The sequence below is a fragment of the Arachis hypogaea genome, chromosome 14 (assembly GCF_003086295.3).
Source record: "Arachis hypogaea cultivar Tifrunner chromosome 14, arahy.Tifrunner.gnm2.J5K5, whole genome shotgun sequence".
Classification (NCBI taxonomy): domain Eukaryota; kingdom Viridiplantae; phylum Streptophyta; class Magnoliopsida; order Fabales; family Fabaceae; genus Arachis; species Arachis hypogaea.
Genome location: NC_092049.1, coordinates 97,325,176 through 97,347,198, shown reverse-complemented (window position 1 = coordinate 97,347,198; position 22,023 = coordinate 97,325,176). Strand labels below are relative to the sequence as shown.

General features: G+C 34.8%; 2 protein-coding genes across 2 annotated transcripts; one reads left to right on the top strand and one right to left on the bottom strand.

The window, feature by feature from the left end:
• Window positions 1-7,599: 7,599 nt before the first annotated feature.
• Window positions 7,600-10,054, top strand: LOC112740463 (light-harvesting complex-like protein OHP1, chloroplastic). The gene is made up of 3 exons (XM_025789158.2): window positions 7,600-7,926; window positions 8,481-8,603; window positions 9,793-10,054. The coding sequence occupies exons 1-3, from the start codon at window positions 7,762-7,764 to the stop codon at window positions 9,859-9,861; spliced, it is 357 nt and encodes a 118-aa protein (XP_025644943.1). The 5' UTR covers window positions 7,600-7,761; the 3' UTR covers window positions 9,862-10,054.
• Window positions 10,055-18,308: 8,254 nt separating this feature from the next.
• Window positions 18,309-21,079, bottom strand: LOC112742792 (uncharacterized). Its single transcript, XM_025792029.1, has 4 exons — window positions 20,384-21,079; window positions 19,284-19,875; window positions 18,653-19,185; window positions 18,309-18,566 (listed from the first exon to the last, which is right to left on the bottom strand). The coding sequence occupies exons 1-4, from the start codon at window positions 21,077-21,079 to the stop codon at window positions 18,309-18,311; spliced, it is 2,079 nt and encodes a 692-aa protein (XP_025647814.1).
• Window positions 21,080-22,023: the final 944 nt, after the last annotated feature.

Here is a 22,023-nt window from a genome sequence, read left to right as displayed (position 1 = left end):
CTTTGGTTGATTTTAGAGCTTTTTGGGAGTTAGAATATGGACTTGGCACTGAGCTCCATGGATTAGCACTGAGCTCCATGGATTAGCACTGAGCTTTGGTGAGTTATGAACCATTGGGAGTTGAAATTTCACTTGGAATGGGCTTCATGTAACATACACCCTATCACATAAGGCCTTACATGCAGCCGTAAATCAAAAGTGACGAGGCATTACGACACCTAAAAAGAAAGATACATACATAGTATTTTGAAAAAATATAATTTAACTAGGAGTCTGTGAAAAAAAAATTTTAAACAAAAGACAACCGTTAATCACACTCGAACCACGTTAATACAAGCAAACGTCGTATACAGAAACAAAAGCTATATATATATATATATATATATATATATATATAAAAGAATCCAAGATAGATACATAATAAGTACTAGTTACGACCTACGAAGAAAAGGCCCGCTAGAACATATAATACAAATTGAAAGAGTACAAATTACATTTTGTTTTCTCCAAATAAAACCTCAAAGAGGAAAGTATACAAATACATGTTCAATAGTGGAAAAATATGCTAAGTACATTATAAACTTCAAAAATAAAGTCTTCTTCGCTTCACCAACGAGTCTCGCACTCTCAGCGAGATGCGTCGTATCCTGTTATATGAAAAATCAACAATTTTCACACCGGTGAGAATCCGAAGGTTCCCAGTAGGGTAATAGTTCTGAATAGAGACTATATAAAACTACATGAAATCGCTAGGCAATCCTAGTCTTCAAACTCACAGTTTTCATGCCTAGGTTCTTTCTAATCCAAACAGTGTTAAGTTACTAAATCTCAGTTCCATATCTATCTCTAATTTCAATCATTTCCAATATATCACTATCCAAATCCCAATCCACAATTGTTCGGTTCAGCATTCAGTTCAATAATTTTAATCACAAATATTAATAAATACAGGGTTAATTCACTATGTTTACCATTTTCTGAACTACTACCATTCTCATTCATTTCAATAGTCATAATTATCTTTAATCCCAAGTCTCATGTCTCAACAGTAAAATCATAGACAAACAGTAAGCAGTACAAAGCAAACACAAATAGAGAACAAGTATGACAAATATTTCAATTAGCAATTAAATAGAAATATACAGTTAGGCAAACCCAAAATAATATGCACACTCAAACAATAGCAATAAATACACATAATATATGCCTGTCCTACTGGCCATTAGCTCACACATCGGTTAAACTGCTAGAACCCGACACATCCGGTAGCTAACCCGGACATTGTCTCTCGGTTGTGTATCCCTAGGAGGAACAAAAATGAAAGAGAGTGCCTTTCTACCTTCTCTTGGAGAAATTACGAAGGAGTGTACCTTTCCACAATGAAGGAGTGTGCCTTTCTACCTTATACCTGGAGAGAGATGTAAGGGATCAATATGAAGGAGAGTACCTTTCCACCTTCTCTTAACTCAGGGGGATTAATACGATGGAGAGTGCCTTTCCACCTTTCCCACATCCACATCACAACAAGAGAAGGAATCCTTCATCCTCAACTTGTCTAATCGTGAGCGGGATAATGGCACCATCCCCACAACGACATCGCAACCACGAACAAGCGGGATACCACCATCGTCCTTGCCTGATACCGGTGCCAAACCAATATGTAAACGGGACGAGACCCACGACCTTGCCACAACCAGTATTTAGTTAACATCTACGAACAAGCAGGATAAGACCACCGTCCTCACTGTGGGCGGGACAAACCACTATCCCCGCAACATTTCATCCAGTTAACTAAGTGTTCATCCGAGAATAGTTCAATTTAATCTGTCATATCACTCCCCAGTGTATTCAAGGCTTATCAATTAATTAATCTACGACATACGGAGGTTAAAGGGGGCTATAAACATGTTGGAAAGGTTAAATAGTTCAAAAATAATATTTTGGCCAAAACTGGGTAGTTATGCATATGCACAAAATCAGGGGTCATGCGTACGCACCATGCGTGCATACACACAGAACCTCCCTTTGCTCCAAATTCTGCAAAATATGCAATTTTCAGATTTTTACACCAGGTTTCAAACGTGCAAAACTTTGGATACAAAATTATGTTTTCCTCCATTCTTAGATGGTTTTAATGATCCTTTTACTAGCTTTAATTTAAGCTAAAGTTCAATTAATTCCAAGCTCCGAGCGCCAAGGTATGGTCTGTCGAAGTTGGTCAAAAATAAGTTTTTTTTTTTTACCAATTTTACATAAGTGTTTAATTTCACCAAATTCACTAATTAATTACTTTCTAAATAACCTATCGCCACTCTAGGCATCCTCAACACTCATTAAACAATTCTCAACCCTTCCTAGTCATTCAAGACCTAATCCATTAATTTCCTACTCATATAGCATAATTTTATTCCCTTTTTTTCATTCACAACAACAACCATTAAAAAACTCATTATTTCAACAATAAATCACACATGGAAATTACACCACTTACCATGACTTACCAAATACGGGATATCTCACCCTATCACAGCCTCCGGCCAAACTTTTCATTTTCATAGCCTCAATAGGCAATCAACCACAATTTCATATTCAACTTCATTCATATACATATATATTGCTCAACAATGCTTTAATTTCACAGAATCACATCACTCCACTTTATCTTACACAAGCATTTACACTCAATCAACCACCATCAACAACACAAAACTTATACTAAACCATCATTCAAGTATATCAACAATTATATGCATTCAACGCTATCCTAGGAGTAAGTAACGTAGGTTTTACATAATTTTACATAATGCCTACCCAAAACCAAAACCCAAACCTTATTGACAGTAGTTTTCTAACACTTGAATTCTCTTCTTCGTCACACCGAAGTCTCAATCAATGGTATCAAGCCTCCACCAAGAGCTCCGTAACCACACCAAGCACCCAAAATCAACCAAGCAACTCTAGATTCACCAAATTCCATAGAATTTCAAACCAGGGCTCATATAAAATAGACATTTAAAGAGGAAAAAGGTCACCTTACTTTATCCATTCGAAACTTGGGTGGAATCCAACTACAATCCACGCTAGAGTTTTTCTATTATATCAAAATCACAAGATTTCAACACTAATGTATCTGAAACACGAATTGAAGAGAGATTTTAAAAATAACTCAAGGTTCTTAGGAGTATTTACCACAAGAGTGGTATAGAATCGAAGAGCACGATGAGAACAACGCGTGGTCATAAACCGGTATTCAATCGAAGCTCCGGTTTGGAAGTTATGAAGATTTGAGTGTGATGGGTGAATAATGAACAAGGGTTCCCTCCACTCTCTTCTCTTCATGTTCGTGGCTCTCCCTCTCAAGAATGGAATTTCAGAGTTCTCTGTTCTTTTCACTGGTGTCGTTAATTTGCTGCCAACTATTCCTTTTTCACTGACAGCAAAAACAGTACTCATTGTTGCCACTGTTCTTTCTCCCTGCCGCTACATCAACGACCACTATCACCTCCGACTTATTTTTCTTTATCTTTATTACTTTCCGGAAAAAAAGTTTCGAAGCATCTACCACCATAACCACTCTATATTCTTTGCCACTTGAGAATGAATCAAAAAAAGAGCAAAAGAGATATTTAAACGATAGATTTGAAATTAAAAAATTTTTAATTTAAAAATTTTCGCTGAATAAAATTTAGTTGAACACTTTGATATTGAAGCTGGACACCTTTCATACAGTTGAATTGAACACTTGTCATATATTTAGTTTAGATACTTGTTTAACAATTAGTCTATACACTTGTTAAGCATAAATTTATTACTAGTCTCTTATTATATATTAATAATAGATATTAATAGATAGATAAATTAATAGATTCAAGTGTCTGCTTCGTAAACTATTTACTCCCTTAATAAATAAAATTGTTTTATTGAAATAGATTATAAAAATATGTCTTATTTTTTTGAATTTTTATAATAATAAATTAAAAAATAATACTAAAAAATAATTATAAAAAATTAAGCTTTTTTTCTTTTCTTCTCTTGTATTTATTTAGTATTCTTGTAAATAATATTATCTTATCATCATTTATTGTTTAAATTAAAATACAAATATTATTTAAATTATGATAACTCGCATAACATGTTCAAATGGTAACCATTTTAAATAGATGTGTTAAGGGTGCGGTGGAATAAAATTTTCACCCTTTCTTATACATAATAATCCTCTTGAACTCTAAATATCTTCAAAAGACTAGTTTTCTCAAGTCAATAGTTTTATCCGTTTTTCTATAATAAAATTGGTGGCGACTCTATTGTCTACATTTTTATTTTTTATTTATTGCATCCTTGTCGCATTTGTAGTCCAATTTTTATACGTTGTGACAACTCTGAACCAATTTTTCACTGTGATTTCAACCCCTTATCTATATATGAAGTTTTCAATGAAGAATAGGATGGCTATAGTAAAAGGAGATCAAGTATTGGGTAGAAGTTATTACAATGAAAGCTTGAATCTTAGGGGACAGAAAGTTAGGGGACAAATTGTTGTCTTTGAGCTTGAAAGACCTAAGAAGAAAGAACAACTCTGATTGCAACTCAGAATTTTAAATCAGAGATCATTTAGAAAAAAACTACCAATATTGAGGCAAACTTACAAGAAGATCTTTAAAAAGAGCTCATTCAATTTCTCTGGGATATGCCGATCTCTTTGTTTGGAAAGCCTTCGACATGTTAAGTATCAAACTCGAACTCATGACTCATAAAATGACAATATTTTCAGGGTCTAAACCCGTCCAATAAAGAAAGAGAAAGCTAAGTGAAGAGCGAGCCAAGGTTGTTGACAAACAAGTACAAGCCTTGCTAGAAGTCGGATTTATCAGGGAGGTCGAATACCCGCTATAGTTAGCCAACATCATTCTGGTTGAAAAAAATAAAACAAAAAGTGGAGGATTGCGTAGATTATATGGATCTCAACAAAGTTTGTCTAAAGGACCTGTAGCCCCTACTAAGCGTTGATACTTTGATAGACTCGGTGCTTGGATATGAGTTCTTGACCTTCATGGACATTTATTTGGGATATACTGAAATCTTAATGTACGGTCCGAATGAGAAAAAAACACCCTTCATCAGTGACGGATCCAGAAAATTTTGATAGTGGGGGAGAAATATATATAATATGATAATAATTTTTATAATAAAAATATTACGTTTACATAAAAAATTAGCTATCAAATTATCTACTATAAATTTGTGTATAAATACATATATTATTTAACTTATTTTTAATATGTATTTTATATTTTAAAATTTGTATTTTAAGATTTATTCTGTACAAGTAATTACTTTATGTATACGTAGCATAATTATTGTTATAATTATATTTTTTTATTATAAAATATGATTAGATTTCAAAATATCTAATTATAAATTAAAATATTAAAATAATAATTTAAATAATAACATATAATTTAAAATTTAATTTTTTATATTTCATATTTTAAAACCTTGACAATATAATTAAAATGTCTCTTTTTTTTTTGTATATGTCATTAAACAATCATTTAAAACTCAACTTTCATACAATTAGCTTTTGATGATATTCATAGTTAAAAAATTTCATTCAATTAGTGTAGTTATTATGAAAAATCTAAAGCTAATTTCAAAGGAAGAAACACAAATGGATAGATAATATTCTTTCGAGTCGATTTTTAAGAAAGAACACCAATCTTATTTAAATTTGAAAATTGATCATTATCATATCTAATATGGAGTTCTCAAATTAACTATTAAGTATCAAAAACTGAATAAAAAATTATTGTGGGGTCAAATTTAATAATTTAGTGGGGACAAATAAATATTATTATTATTATATACTACTCAATAAAATTTCAAATTGTAGTGGGGCGTTTGCCCCCACACCCAAATGAATAGATCCGTCTCTGTCCTTCATTACCTAAAAGGCTAACTACTGCTATATGGTTATGCCATTTGGATTAAGAATGCAGGAGCAACTTACCAGCACTTGGTGAACAAGGACCTCTCCTAAAAAACCTTATGGAAGTTTATGTGTATGATATATTGGTAAAAACAAAAGAAGCATCCTCGTTAACGTCTGATTTCTTGGAGGTGTTCTCTACAATAAGGAAGCACGGGATGCGATTAAATCCCACCAAGTGTACCTTTAATTTGTTGTAAAAGCCAAATTTTTTTTTTAAATTCATGCTAACCCAACGATCTTCAGAAGTCATCTTCATGAAATAACTAAGTTCTACATAGCTACTTTATAAATATTACATCATAGAGGTATTTTTTTTTCAATCCAATCTCATACAAACCTCTTAAACATCTTGCTAATTTAGACATCAAAGTCCCTTGCAGGTACTCCCTACCACCGTATAGTTGCCGACATCGGAACCCTCTTTCATTCCATCAAGCAGGTCGGAACTACCACTTAAAGACGTTTAGACTTTATGTCGAGACAAAATACATTATCCAGGTTTCAGGTAATACTTCGTAACAATTCTAACCATGTCTTGTAATCTGTTATTATTTAAAAATAATTAATATATAAAATAATAATTACTATTTAGTTTTATAATTCATAATTTTAATGTTTACAAGTATAGATTATTTATTTATTTATTTATTTATTTATTATTATTATTATTATTATTATTATTATTTTGTACAATCCTATTGTTATATGAAAAATGATAATTATATTACTTTTTAATTTTTAAGTATATATTTTTTACACTTTTTTTTATTTTTCATTTTTTATCAAATATTTTTAAGAATGTAATTATGATGTCTTTTTAGTATGAAACAATTTTTTACGTGCATCCAATTGTATAATGCTACGTCAGTAAAAATAACTATTTTTTTACACTATCTTGTGAATAGTCATCTAAAAGAACAAATTCAAATAAACAGCTATGTACAAAATTAAACTCTATTTTTAATATCAAAAGTTAAAAATATTATACAAAATAAAATTATATAAAAATAATGCATATTATTATATTATATTATATTATATTATAGTATATTATTAATATTAGGGTCATATAGTATGATTATGTTATAGAACTATGATGTTTTAAAAAGTGTTGTTAAAATTAAAATAATATTTTTTTGTTATTAAACAACGCTTTTAAAAAGTATTGTTTAAAAAAAAATATTACTAAAATGTGACTTTAATTTTAACAACACTTATATAATTATCGTAGACACCACAGCATAGTCATACTAAAATTCACCTTATTATTATTATGAATTGACTAAATTTTCAATTAAATTCTTATATTTTTCTCTTTTCAATTATGTCTCTACACTAATTTTAATTTTATAATTAAATTCTTTTCATGTCAAAAACGTTAAAATTAAAGAACTATTTTATAAAAAAAATATATAGTTAAAGATCTAATTAGATTTTTATGATTACATGCAATTTACTGAAAATATTCAATTAATTCTAACATCTTTTATACTAAAAAATATCTAATTATAAAATTAAAAATAGTATAAATTCAATTTAAAAATATTATAAAAATTTAATTATAAATTTGATAAGATTATAAAAACTAACAAAATAATCCTAGTATTATTATTATTATTACTATTATTATTATTATTATTAATCCGACCCACTCCCACACTCCACCGTGTTCTAATCTGAACCACGCAAAAATAAACGGAACTTGAAAAGCAGAGAGGAAGAGAAGATAAGCCGAAGGGTGAAGAAAATAGTGGTGGGTTTCAACCATAATCATGGTAATGGCTACTTCATCAACCATATTGCCATCAACACTCATCGCGGGAACAACGGTTTCAGTTAACTCAAAAAAGCAACTGTTGTTCCTTCCAAATGGTTATAATAACAGGTTACAAAAGAGAGTTTCCTTCACTATCACAGCAACCAAGCCCCCTGCTGGTGTAAGCACTTCTCTTTTAATTAGGTGATAAGAATACTCATTTTAAAAATTAAATAAAAGTTGTTTATATTCAATGAAGCAGCGCAGTTGTGTGCGCTTATTATTTTTTATGTGTGAGAGAGAGAAGTGTATAACAAGAAGCTGTGAGTAGAGGTGTGTTTTACATTGGTATGAGATGTATAAATCGGAGGCACCGATTTGTTTGTTTTATTTTTTTTAAATAAACAATCACAAATTGGACGGTCCGATTTGTGATTTCGAAAATAAAAAAATTTTTAATGTTAAAATCAGACCGTCCGATTTTTATTTTAAAAAAAAAAATATAAAACGGACCTTTCGATTTGTAGTTTATTTTTTTTCCAAACAAATCGGACCATTCGATTTATAGTTTATTTTTCTCTTTAAACAAATCGGACTGTCCAATTTGAATAAAATATCATATAAAAAAACATCTAATCTTCTAATAATAATATATTACACATATATTTAATCAATATAAAAAAAAATTAGCCCAGTTGTGTGTATGTGTGTTTATTTCATTTTTTATTTGTTCAGGTGGAATTTCCAAAAGTACAGCCACAATTTCAGGCTCCGTTTCTTGGGTTCACAAGGACAGCAGAGATATGGAACTCTAGAGCTTGCATGATTGGAATCATTGGAGTTTTCATTGTAGAATTTGTGAGTGTTTTTCACAATTTCATTTGGCATTATAGATAGATATTGCTGTCACTCATATAGTAATAGGACGACGGTTTATTATTATTATTATTATTATTATTATTATTATTATTATAATATTACTCCTATTTTTGGTAAGGTGATTTATTGGAGACTTTTTTATTTTTATAGGTTTAATTATTCCGTTAGTTTTTATAGTTTTATGAAATTTTTAATTAGATTTTTATAATTTTTTTTTAAATTGAATCTTTATACCATATTAGATTTTGTAACTAAGTTATTATTGCGACAAAAACGTTAAAATTTAATGAAATATTTTGTTAGACTATACAAAATATTTAGTTCATTGTTAGGCATATTCACTTTGTTTAACAAAATATTGTGTTAATTCTAATATTTTTGTTACGATAGGGACTTAATTATAAAGTCTGATATGATATACGGACTCAATCGAAAAGAAAGAAAAATATAGGGATCTAATTGAAAATCCAATGAAACTATAAGGACGCACAGAGTAATTAAACCGTTTTTTATATTGTATTTTGGCATTTAGAGAAAACCAAAAAAGTGACATTATCAAAATAGGGCCATAATATAAATTATAGACTAAAGTACTCTTAATCCCTAATGTTTAGGCTAAATTCTATTCCTAACATTTACAATGTATAAGTCATAATTTCGTCCTTAACATTTGCAACGTCTTAATTTTATCTCACATTTTATTTCGTCCTTTTTTAGTTCTATAATCAAAATTAAAATTTTCTTCCAAAAATATCTCTTTTTTCTATTGTTATATTTTTTCTTTTATTATTCTGTCTCTTTTACTTTCAAATCACTATAATAGTCACTATGACCACTATAATTGTAATTTTTATCGCTATCTAATAGAAAATCATAAGAGAAGATAGGATATTTTTAGAAGAAAAAATTTTAAGTTTGACCAAAGACTAAAATAGGTCAAAATAAAACGTTTCGAATAATAATAGGATGTTTCAAACATTATGAATGAAATTAGGATTTAATCCAAATATTAGAGACTAAAACATTTCTTTACGCAAAATTATAATATATTTTTAGATTTTTTCTTTCAACTTTTAACATTTTTCATTCTAACTATACTATTGATTGCATAACTACTAAAGCATTTTTCCTAAGTTGGATTATTGTGAAATGTTGGTATATGTTGCAGATAATAAACAAGGGAATACTTCAAGTCATTGGAGTCGATATTGGCAAAGGCCTTGATCTTCCTCTCTGAACATTAATGAAAAACTTGTCACAGTTAATTTTTTCACTTTATTTTCGTGTTCTCTACAATCAATTTTCATAAGAGATTTGTTATTTGGTACTATACGTTTCTGTGATCTAAAATCTCTTCTATTGTAAATTGCAAGAACCCTTGGTGTTGGCTTAAGTAATACAATTTTATGGTGAACACCATACTCTCTTAATTATCATTTCAAATTATTTGTATGTTGAACAAACAGTTCAAAATTGTGCACATAAGTTATGCAATTGTGGCATTCACGATATTGTAAGAAATATTAGCTGCATATTTTGATTACCATGAACAAATACTTCAAAACAAATGCCTTCAATAGTTCAGTAACTTGTTATTTTTTTTTTTTTGGTAACACAGTAACTTAAAACCATAGCAGTCCGATTGGTTGAAATGGCGGGTCTGGTGTTCTCTCTTTTTTTTTTTTTTTTTTTTTTTTTTTTTTTAACATTTGAGGGTTATTTTGGTCATTTAGAAAGCCCTCTTTGCTGCTGGAAGAACCGCCAACAGCATGACTGCCACGTGCCGCCCTCCAACTGCTTTAATAAATCATCAGTTAATTGGTAAATTCATTGTGAAATTTCCAGGGTTGTGTATAACAAACTCAACTCTTGTATTAATTGCCAATTTATCATTACTTGATAAGGTTGTCCATCAAAGATTATAGTAATAGAAGAGTATACTGAAGAATTTGTCATAACTCTTGCAATAGCTGCTATATCCTTCAGAACTCAGTTTTTGTAACCTGATCATTACCTTCAGACTTGGTTTCTGTAACCTTCAAGTTATCTATCACTTTTTTGTAGAGATCCTGTCAATATTTTTCAGAAAAATTACTAGGCAGCCAAGGGTAGTTATGCAGTGTGAAACAATTCCACCATTAAATACATTGTTTAATTTGGCAGATACTAGTCAGGCAAACAACTTCTAATTGAAAACTTGTAGCCAGGTTATTAAATATTTAGAGTCTTTCAGTGAAAACAGTGTCACATGCATACAAGAGAAAGACATGTCAAAATTCTTTTCCAGTCTACATAAGTGCATGAGCAATTTGAAAATTGATTAATTGAATAAAATCAGAGCAAATATTTCAGTGTGAATGTTTCATGGCACCGAATTTTGAGAACTTAAACTAAAGAGTCAAGACCCATAAAAGCATCCGAGTTAGTGTATCACTGCCATTTTTTTATAAAGAGATGATGATAAAAAAAAATAATTAAGAATGTATCTTCACTATTTTAATTATCCAAATTCAGCAGTTCATAAGTCATCAATTGGAGAGTTCTAAGTCTAACCTCTTGAACCAACAGAGAGCTTTTACGCTCCTTCATTGCTCTACGCCTATACATGAGGGCAATGCTTGTTAAGACAACATCCACCTTGGGATGATGATTTTCACCTTTAAAAATTGATAATGCCAGGGGAAAAAAAAAGAACAGAATTTTTTATTGCATCAGAAACACACATTTTTCGAATTTGGTATAGATAAAAGATCTTCCTATGTATACTATTCCATTCTCGCCGATGAATCGATTTGATAGCTTAGCTTAGATATTGTTATTTATGATATTATATTGGTTCTATTTGATATCATCGAGATGTGATTTAGACATTGAATATGCTGACCAAGGATTTAACACAACATGCCATTCAGGTTCTGTAAAAGCCTTGTCTGCATTACCATTTTTCCTAAAACAACAATTATTAGTGAAATATGATGTCTCAACATAAAAAGGATGTTTGTGGAATAACTTAGGAAAACCAAATGAAAAAATTAAGCATACCCCTTATATGTTTCAAGCTTTCCTAGAGCACACAAGGCCCCCATCATTAGACCCTCCAAGTTCATGCTACAAGCTCCTAAATATAGATTGTAATATTTTCTAAAAAAAATTTAATCTCAGAAGCTCCTTTTAGGACACTCCTATAAACCTCTTTCTCCATTTTATAGTTTTACCTAAGATATAGGAATTCTCCATATGATAGAGCAGCAGTACCTATATAAGCAACTGTCAATTTGGCAGTATAAGAATGCCTTCTACAAACCAGATTAGACAAATCATACCGTTGCTGAGCAGGAGAGATTAGTCAAAAAAAGGGACAGCTGCACCAAGAACACAATAAGCACTCATCAAGAATCACAAAAACGAACAAATAGACCATTAGCACACGACTACTTGATTCGATACTTCCATTGACAAGCTCAATAAGCCCCTTCAGTGCCTTAACACGAAGAATTAGAGCCTTAAAATCATCATCATCATCATCATCATCATCTGTTTTCTGTTTCTCGACAAGCTCCACACATTTATCAGCAATTGCAGACGCCTTATCATCCTATGTAGGAAAATTTCATCTGAATAAATATGAACGGTACCAATACAAAACTCCAAACAAATATTTTACAACGGATTTGCAGATACCAACCTGCCCCAACTCTAGATAAAGACCAGACTCAGCCTCAAGGGAAGCAACTACAACAATAAACCCAGATAGAACTCAAAATCATTGACCAAAATTCATATGGAAATTGCTAATATTAATAATTTAAAATAAAAAAAGAAATTACCAATAAAAAGTGAATTTACCTCTAATACCCAAGTAAGCATTTGTTAATTCCTGAATTCTCTGTAGGTTCTTCAATGCAATATCTTAAACAAAACTCTCTGATAGAGAATAAGAGAATAAATTAGAATCAATATTAGATCAATTGGTATCATTTATATTTATATAGCATATCTGTATATTAATTATATGATTGTATATTTTTATTATTTTGATTCTTCTAACACCTATATATACCTTTTATACATTGTACTTTTACATATACTGAATAATATACAAAATACTTTCTTCAGATTTCTCTCTTATTTCTAACATGGTATCAAGAGCTTAGGTTGTTTTTTTTTAATGACAATTGGTTTCTAGCTCTTGTGTTTTATCTCCTCCGGCAATACTTTGTCCTTATTTTTCGACCCTTTTCCGACGTCTTGGTTCGCCACCGCCGCCACCATCGCCTTCGTCTCGTCATGAAGTTTTCATCGACTCCAGACTCGCCACTGGACTCCGCCACACGCGCCACCTGAAGTCCCCTGTCCAGTTGAAGTTTTCCTCTTTCCAGACGTCTCCAACGCCGTTGGATCAGCGCCCCAAATCCACAGCTCCGCGTCATGCAACGTGTCACGCAAAAGCGCCACAGATCTGTTGCTCAACGTCGCAGATCAATGGGTCTCCGTCGCGCCACGTGTCATGCCAAGGATATGAGGCTTGACCCGTGCCTTTGCCGACCCGACCCGACCCGACCTGTGCGCCACCTCCTCACCGCGTCAGTGCTGACGTGTCTTCGTTCTCCTCTCACGCATTGCCACGTGTCATCTCCCTTCTGACGTGACACACAATGGGCCCTCCCTAAGGTTTTTTGGTGAGCTCTTTTCGATTCTGCCCTTCGTTTTCTCGTTTTTGGCACCGAATTTGCAGTTTTCTCTCCACTCTTTGATCTTTGTATCTGCTATTATGCAAAAATCATATGTTTATGCTGCCACAGATAGAAAGAGTAAATTTTGTCGCAACTGTAATCATTCTTGTCACCTATTCTCATACTGTGCTTTTGTTGAATGTCACAAATGTCAACAGAAATGTCACATTAGCTACAATTGTCTACAAGTGTTCTGCCATTACTACAAGCTCTCGGGACATTTTATTACTGCCTGTTCTACTCGCCCACCACGTTCTGATCACCTTAAGCATGCTTCTCATCCCAACTTCTCCAAGAATGCGTCTGCTTCTACTGTTGCTACTAGTATTGAATCTACCACCTCTGCTCCTCTCAACCCGTCTCCTGTCTCTCTATCTGATATTGTGTCTCTTCTTAAGCGTCTTCCTCTCTTTCTGGTAATACTCCTGCTACTTTTTCGACTCCTTCAGGTAATTCTACATGGTATTTTGATTCTGGTTGCTTTAATCACATGTCCCCTTTGCATCATCTCTTCTCGTCTTTGTCTACCACTACAAATGCACCTTCTGTTAATATTGCTAATGGTTCCCTCTTGTACGCGACACACAAGGGTTCTATTTTCCAGTCAATTCTTAATCTCCCTGATACTTATTGTATTTCCAAGTTGAACTTTAATCTTATTTTTGTTGGTCAACTTGTTGATCTCGATTTTGATGTCATTTTTTTTTATTTCTGGTTGTCGTGTATAGGATCGTCGGACGGGACAAATCATCGGAACTGAACGTAAGGTCAGAAGGTTATTTGAACTCGAGAATCTTCATATTTCTCCTGTGCCAAATATCTGTACTGCTCTTCTCCATCTACCTTTCACTTATGGCATCAACGTCTTACCCACAACTCCTTAGCAAATTGCATTCTCTTATGTCTCAAGGTATTTTGGGTCAGGTTCCTAATGAGTCTTTTGATTGCATTTCTTGTCAAACTGCCAAATAACCTGCTTTATCTTTTCATAATAATTCCTCTCTTGCTTGCTCTCCTTTTGATCTTATCCAATATGATGTTTGGGGCCCTGCTCCCACCGCTTCTAGGGTAAGAAATTCACCTCTTTATCTTCTTGATTATCATTGTTTTTCTACTATTCTTCATCAACATGAACCTAAGTCATTTAGAGAAGCCTCCACAAATCAAAATTGGCAACAAGCAATGCAGGAAGAAATATAGGCACTTGAAAAAGCACACACTTGCGATTTGGATAATCCTCCTTCTAATTAGAAAGTTGTGAGAAGTAGATGGGTATACAAGATCAAGATCCGCTTTGATGGTTCTATTGACCATTATAAGGCACGGTTAGTTGCTCAAGATTGTACGCAAGAGTATGGTATTGACTATGAAGAGACTTTTTTTCTATTGTTCGTCTCACATCTGCTCGAGTTCTTCTTGCCATTGCTGTGGTAAAAAGGTCTCTCAGTTAAATGAACGTGAAGAATACATTTCTTAATAGGGATTTGAGAAAGACGGTCTATATGAAACCCCTTTCGGATTATCCTTGTCCTTCTAGTAAGGTCTGTCTCCTTCGTAAGGCAATTTACGGTTTTAATCAAGCTCCTCGTGAATGGTTTGACAAGTCTAGCACCACTATATACAATCTCGGTTTCACTTGCAATCCTCATGAGAATGCTGTCTTTATTCGTAAAAGTGAACGTGAAGTTATTCTTCTACTTTTGTATATTGATGACATGATCATTACTGGAGATGATGTTGATGGTATCTCTGATCTTAAAGTTTCATCGTATTTTTGAGATGAAAGATCTTGGTTCTCTCAGTTATTTTCTTGGTCTCGAGGTCATATCCACAGATGATGGTATCTATCTCTCTCAAGTTAAGTATGCTTCGGATTTTCTTGCTCGAGCCGGTATTACAGATAGTCACACTAAATCTACTCATCTTGAGTCTAATGTTCATTTTACTCCTATGGATGGTACTGTTTTGGATAATCCTACTCTTTATCGATAGTTAGTTGGACGACTAGCCTACTTAACTGTCACCTGACCAGACATTGCCTATTTGGTTCATGTTCATAGCCAGTTCTTGTCAGCTCCTCGTACTACTCACTATGCGGCAGTTCTTCGCTACATCAAAGGCACCCTATTTCATGGCCTTTATTTTTCTGCCCATTCATCTTTATCCCTCCAGGCGTACTTAGATGCTGATTGGACGGTAATCCCACTGATCGTCGTTCTAATACTGGTTATTGTTTGTTTCTTTGCGACTCTCTCATTTCCTGGCGAGCTAAGAAGCAATGTTCAATACTCGATCGAGAACGAAAGCTGAAGACCGTGCTCTCGCTGACACCACTGCTAAGGTTGTCTCGATTTGTTGGCTTCTCGAAGACTTGGGTGCACCATAGTCGTCCCCAACTGATGTTTTTTGTGACAACCGCAGTGCTATTCAAATTGTCCATAATAATGTGTTTCATGAACGCACCAAATACATTGATTGATTGTCACTTTATTTGGCAACACATCCTTATTGATGCCATTCATCTCATCGCTGTCAGAATACTGGATCAGACTGCTGATATCTTCACGAAGGTTCATCATCCAACTTGTTTTCGGACTTTGGTATCCAATTTCATGATGATATCCTTAGCTCCCATTTGAGTTTGAGAGGGGATGTTAGAGAATAAATTAGAATCAATATTATATCAATTAGTATTATTTATATTTTATATAGTATATTTGTATATTAATTATAGGATTGTATACTTTTATTACTCTAATTCTTCTAACACCTATATATACCTCTTATATATTGTATTTTTACACATACTGAATAATACACAAAACACTCTCTTCAGATTTTTCTTTTGTTTTCTAACCCTCTCAATGAATTCAAACCAACTAACCAACCACCAAAACTGGAGCTCCGACCTTTCTAATTAGAAGACCAAAAATGAACTTGAATGAAAAAATGATCGCTGAGCACAAAATTAAATAAATAAATAAATGATAAGAACCTTTCATATTTCAAGGTGGACATAGCAAGCAAAGCAAACCCTTTAGAATTCTCAGCTTTGGGGTCTTTGGTTTCTTTTAAATTACTAAGGCAGCCCTTTAATGTAACATATTCTATTCTGTACGCTTTAGCTATTCATGAACCAAAAAATAAAAAGAAAAAAATGCGTTAAATTCAACCATGAATAGACTGTCATCAAGAAAGGCAGTTTCGGAGTGTAACCCCTAAAAATGGAAATTTTCCTTTCCGTTTTGGGATTAATTACAATCTTTAGAGTATAAAACTGCATTGATAAAATCAAAAGCATCGGGGTTGAATATGGACTGGTCGAGCTCCAAACCATTGCCGTTTGACCTAAACGACGTCGCAGCGAGAGGTGCGAGTCAAATGGGAGATGGTTTTGCAGAAGAAGAAGTAGCTCTTGAGGATAACCTCGATAATACAATGCGAAACATGATGGTGATTGTGAAGAAGAGAAGAATTGTGTTTCAGAAAGGAAAGGGTGTGACTGAAGTGTGATGAAGCGTGGCGTTAGAGAGACCGAGGGGTTTTGTGAGGTTTTATTAGTTGACAAGGAGCATCAAAGTGGTCCCTGAAGTTATCCTCGAGGCTCAAAGTAATCCCTGAACTTAAAAATTTGTCTAGATCGTCCCTGAAGTTGATCTCCGGTACTCATAGTGGTCCTTCCGGCGAATTTCGTCCAGCTGGCGCAACCGGAAAGCTGACCTGGCGTCGTTGGTGACACGTTAGCAGCCCAACGGCTAGCTGACGTGGCCTAGTAAACATTTTGGAGTCAATTTGGTCCCTAATTTTAGTTTAAAAACCCTAACCCCCAAATTGACTCTGTTCTCCTTTCTTCTCCATTGCAGACGCTGTTCTCGTCTTCTCTCCGTTCTTCTCCATCGCACCAGAGGTGAGTCTTCAGTGTTGTCTTCATCTTCGAACACCAGACGTTATGGCTAGCGCAAGCAACGCAGCTGGGAGTTCCAACAACCCAAGGTCATTTGGAAGCATCATGAGGAGGATGAATAAAAACAGAGATGCGCCTCTGCCAGAATGGTGTGCATGCGGGTCAAGACCAGTGCTGCGATGGTCAGCGATGGATTCTAATCCAGGGAGACCGTTCGTGGGTTCCCCAAACTATAATGTAAGTGCTTGATGCTGTTCCTTATGGTAAATGTAGAGGTTGGTTGATTCACTTTCCTGGGTTTAGACTGCAGGTAAGAGGTGGTGTGGGTTGTTTCTCTGGGTGGACAAAATTCTGGAAGAAGATGCGGTGACATGTGATGGTAGAATAAGCTCTTCAAATGACAACGAAGAATGGAAGATGAAGCTTACTTGGAAACTTGGAAGACTAGAGTCTGAAGTTAGAGTTCTGAAAATGGGGGGGATTTTCTTGTTTACATGTGTGCTGCTGCTGCTGGTTACAGTTGTTGTGCTTGTCTTAAGGTTGGATAGGCAGCAGAGTCAATTGTGTTTAGCCAAAAACTAAGTGAAATGTGATATGCATATGTTGTTCTGTTCATGTAATTGCACTTGTCATTTTGGTTGAAAGGAATGCAGATTAAACTATTTCACATGACTGTTCAAGTGTAATTCGGAATCTGAATAAAGTAGAGGTTATATGTAAATAATTGTTCCTGCAGTACTAATAGAATCCTCTAATTTTTTTTAATCGTAATGGCATATCAGAGAACAACAAAAAGAAAATATGGCACAGCTAAAGTTCAATGAGGTCATAATCCATAATCATATATTAATGCAGAAAACATATTCAAAATAGGCAAGGAAGAGCCAGGCAATATTCTGCAAGTATATCAGAAGTTCTCAACATATTGAGAACACAAGTTTTGAACAAAAAAATCCCCAACACTTGGGTTCTAAATGCAGAAAGCACATTGCTTCATCAAAATAGTTAAACAAAATAATGTTCTCCTAAACATAATAAACCTAGTCTTCATTTTTTGTTTCTTGGTGGTCTGAATCCAGGATTCGGAACAAACTTCATGAAGTTAAAAAGTCTTGTTACGGTCCCCTGTGATGCACCTTGCATAGGATGAGACGGAGGAAGAGTTGTGGGCTGACTGGTTGCTGGTGGGGTGGGAGCAGGTGGGGTGGTTGCTACTTGAGAGCTACTTTCTGGAGTTGCCTTTTCTTGTTTGGATGACTTCCTTTTGGGAGGCAGTTTTGGTGGCCTCACAGGAGGAGGCAAGACCTATTAGTGAAGACATGTATAATAGTTAGTAAAAGTGGAGAAGATCATGCACATAATAAAATTGAATGTGATTTAATTTTGTGAACCTCTTGAGAGTCATCGGTTTGTGACAATGGTGGTTGACTGACTTCAAGTTGAATTTTGGTGGGGGGTTCTGGGACAAGGGTGGCTTCACCACCATTAGCAGCTGGAGGTTGGACAGCAGCAGCCCCTGCAGCAGCAGCCTTAGCTGCAGCAGCAGCCTTAGCTGCAGCAGCAGCCACCTCATCAGCAGCTCTCTTTCCACAGTTTCTCTTCGTGTGTCCCGATTCACCACAATAACGACAGTGACCTTTTTGATAGATTCTTTTTATCTTCTTCCTCTGCTTTTTACCCCCACTTGGCTCCTCATTTGCATCCTTTCTTTTTTTTTTCGTAAGTGGACCTGGTTTCTTTCTAAATTTAGGTACTTGTGGTCTGTTATGTGGTGACTTTTTCCATAGGGCTTGACCTGGAATTGGGTTGATATGGAAGGCATATGTGTTATTATATGCTTCCATTGTCAACCACTGGTGACAAAACTCATATGGTCTTCTACCAACCTTTGCCAATGCAGCACAAGCATGCACACACGGCATCCCTAAATAACATTATCACAAGTCCAAAGATTACAAATATTAAGCCTACAGTCAAGAAAAAAAAAATAAACAAAGCAAGAAACAAGTAAAAGTATATCACCACTCAATTGCCAAAAACCACATGTGCAGAGCCTCTTTCCCAGATCAACAACTATGTTAGTCGGCCACCCGTGAACCTCGAATTTCTCGTACTCAGAGTTACCAGACCACATCGGGACCCAACTCTTTGACTCCTTCCTTATTTTTTCCAATCTGTTGCGCTGCATATGTGGTAGAATACCAGTGTTCGAATTAAGCTTCACTTTATTCCTAGCGATTGACCTCATTGCATACAGTCTGACTTCCTCTAACTGTGTAATGATAGGTTTGGCTCTAGCTTCTTTGATCCTTGAGTTGAAGACTTCACAAGCATTGTTGCAGATATTGTCTATTTTAGGTGCGTTGCTGAAGAAAGCCCGGCTCCAAGAGTCTCTAGGCCACTTGTTCAAATACTCCCAAGCTTCTTTGTTAACCCTCTCAATCTTTTTTGTACTCTCTAGGAACCCATCTTGGCTGGTGCACCTTGCACACTCCGATAGCAACCCTCTCAGCTGGAGATCTTTCCACTGCTTGTTGAAGTTCTTCCATAAGTGCCACACACAGAATCTGTGATAGACACCTGGAAAAACCTCCTTAATAGCATGGATTAGGCCCTGAATTTAAAAAAGAAAACAGTGACATACAAGTTATCGAGCATCAAATTCATCCCCATAGTTATATAAGAGACATCAATTTAGTCCCTTAAGTTTTATAAGTGACATCAACTTAGTCCCTTAAGTTTTATAAGTGACATCAATTTAGTCCCTGTTCGTTGCATTACATATCAGTTCAATATATATATACCAGTTCATCGAGCAGTAGTCCATCTATTTAGGCAAAGCAGTTGTTCATTACAAACACAACAGTTCAGTAGTTCAGCATATATAAAAGGAAATTATACAACAACAAAACAACAAAAACATGGAGCAGCCTATACAAATTATATCAGAGCAGCCTATACAAATTATACAAATTATGCAATTACTCATGCTAATATCAGAACAGCCTATACAAATTATATCAGAGCATCCTATACAAATTATGCAATTACTCATGCTAATATCATTGCAGCCTATACAAATTATACAACAACAAAACAACAAAAACATGGATAAAACGTACCTTCTGCATATCTGAAATGAAACAGAGCTTTTTTTTTTTATAATCTCCCAAGTCTTGATGAAGTAATTCCAAGAACCACTTCCAGTTTTTAGTATTTTCAACAGGGACAATTGCATATGCAATCACATATATGTGATTGTTTGCATCTTGTCCAATTGCAGACAAGATCTGGCCATCATGCTGGGTCTTCAGAAAAGCTCCATCCAAACCTATGAGCGGTCTGCAGTCAGCCAGAAATCCCTTCTTACAAGAATCCAAGCAGATGTACATCTTTTCAAATATTGGTTCATCATCAGGGTTGGGCTGAGGGATAACTCCAACTGTGACAGTAGAGCCTGGATTACTCCTAAGCAGTGTCAGCCCATAATCCTTTACCATCCCATACTGGGCAGCAGCATCACCATACACAATAGCCCTAGCACCTCCTAAGGCCCTAGTCAGTGAACACTTGCTTAGTTCCAAGTCACATTTTGTCTTAAAATACTGAGCAGCCTCACAATGTCTTAAGTTAGGATATTTTCGTAGCTTCTTCACCAATTTCCCGGCCAGCCACTTCCTATTAGCCAATCTATTTTTAGTTTCCCTTGCACAACTGTGATCATCATTGAACGTCTTGATCTGCCAGTAATTGTTCTCAGTGTTGTTAGCAGCATAGACAAGCCATCCACAGTTCTCATCCTTACACACTGCTCTCATCCTTACATTATCATTCTTTTAAAACCAAATCCTCCGACCCTCTTGTATACAATATTCACGCACAGCCTCTTTGAACTCCATCTTTGTAGTAAATGTCATTCCAACAGCAAGCGTAAGCTCCCCAAACCTACCTCCATCTCTGAACACAGGGAAAACCTCATCCAAATCAACCTCCTCCAATTCATCTTCAGAGTTTGGAGGAGTCTTCAGTTCTTCTGAGTGCCATGAGTCTCCACCATCAGATTCCTCATAACCTTCATCTTGGGCATCATCATATGTTCCCATGGACCCGAACTTAGGAATTGGTCCAAAAAAACGTGCATCATCCTCAGAGCCTGAGTCAGCACACACGGGACCATCATCCTCAACCATTACAGCCCTCTTTTGTTTAGAAGTTTTCTTAGCTATCCCGGTTCTCTCCTTCACATTTGTCTTTTTCTTTCCTACTAATCTCTCCACACCCACATCTTCCTCACTAGACACTAAATCACCATCAGGCCGATATGGTTCATCCTCCTCACAACCATCACTCGCTTCACTATCTGAGGAATCCTCTGAGCTAGACAATGCCACATGTTCTGTTTGGGGCTGTTTTCCTTTACCGTTACGTCTTACACTAGTTCCACTAGCAGCTGCTCTTGTTAATGGCCTCCTTCCATATGGTTTTGGTGTTGCAGATTTTATATTCCTAGTCCCTCTCCTTGGTACATCAGACTTCTTGGTCTCTTTTGATTTTGACCATGGTTTAGGCATTTCAGTGGGTAGCGACATTTTTTTTGGGTGGGTTTTTTAGCTTGGTTTTACTGGGTTGAGTCACTGTTTTTGGGGGTGGATTGGGGTTTGACATAGGAGTTGTAGTGGGGTGGGGGTGTATTTTTTTTGCTGGTTTACTAACAGTAATTGAAATAGGTGGGAGCTTTATAGTTGAGTCTGGTTTTTAGGTG

Bases quoted from the DNA above. Each gene is read 5' to 3' on its own strand.
- LOC112740463 (XM_025789158.2), top strand. From the start codon at position 7,762: ATGGTAATGGCTACTTCATCAACCATATTGCCATCAACACTCATCGCG. The intron at 7,927-8,480 runs GTAAGCACTTCT...TTATTTGTTCAG, and splicing joins CAACCAAGCCCCCTGCTGGT to GTGGAATTTCCAAAAGTACA. The intron at 8,604-9,792 runs GTGAGTGTTTTT...TATATGTTGCAG, and splicing joins GAGTTTTCATTGTAGAATTT to ATAATAAACAAGGGAATACT.
- LOC112742792 (XM_025792029.1), bottom strand. From the start codon at position 21,079: ATGAGAGCAGTGTGTAAGGATGAGAACTGTGGATGGCTTGTCTATGCT. The intron at 19,876-20,383 runs GTACGTTTTATC...TTTTAAATTCAG, and splicing joins TCATTTCAGATATGCAGAAG to GGCCTAATCCATGCTATTAA. The intron at 18,567-18,652 runs GTTCACAAAATT...CTTCACTAATAG, and splicing joins AAACCGATGACTCTCAAGAG to GTCTTGCCTCCTCCTGTGAG.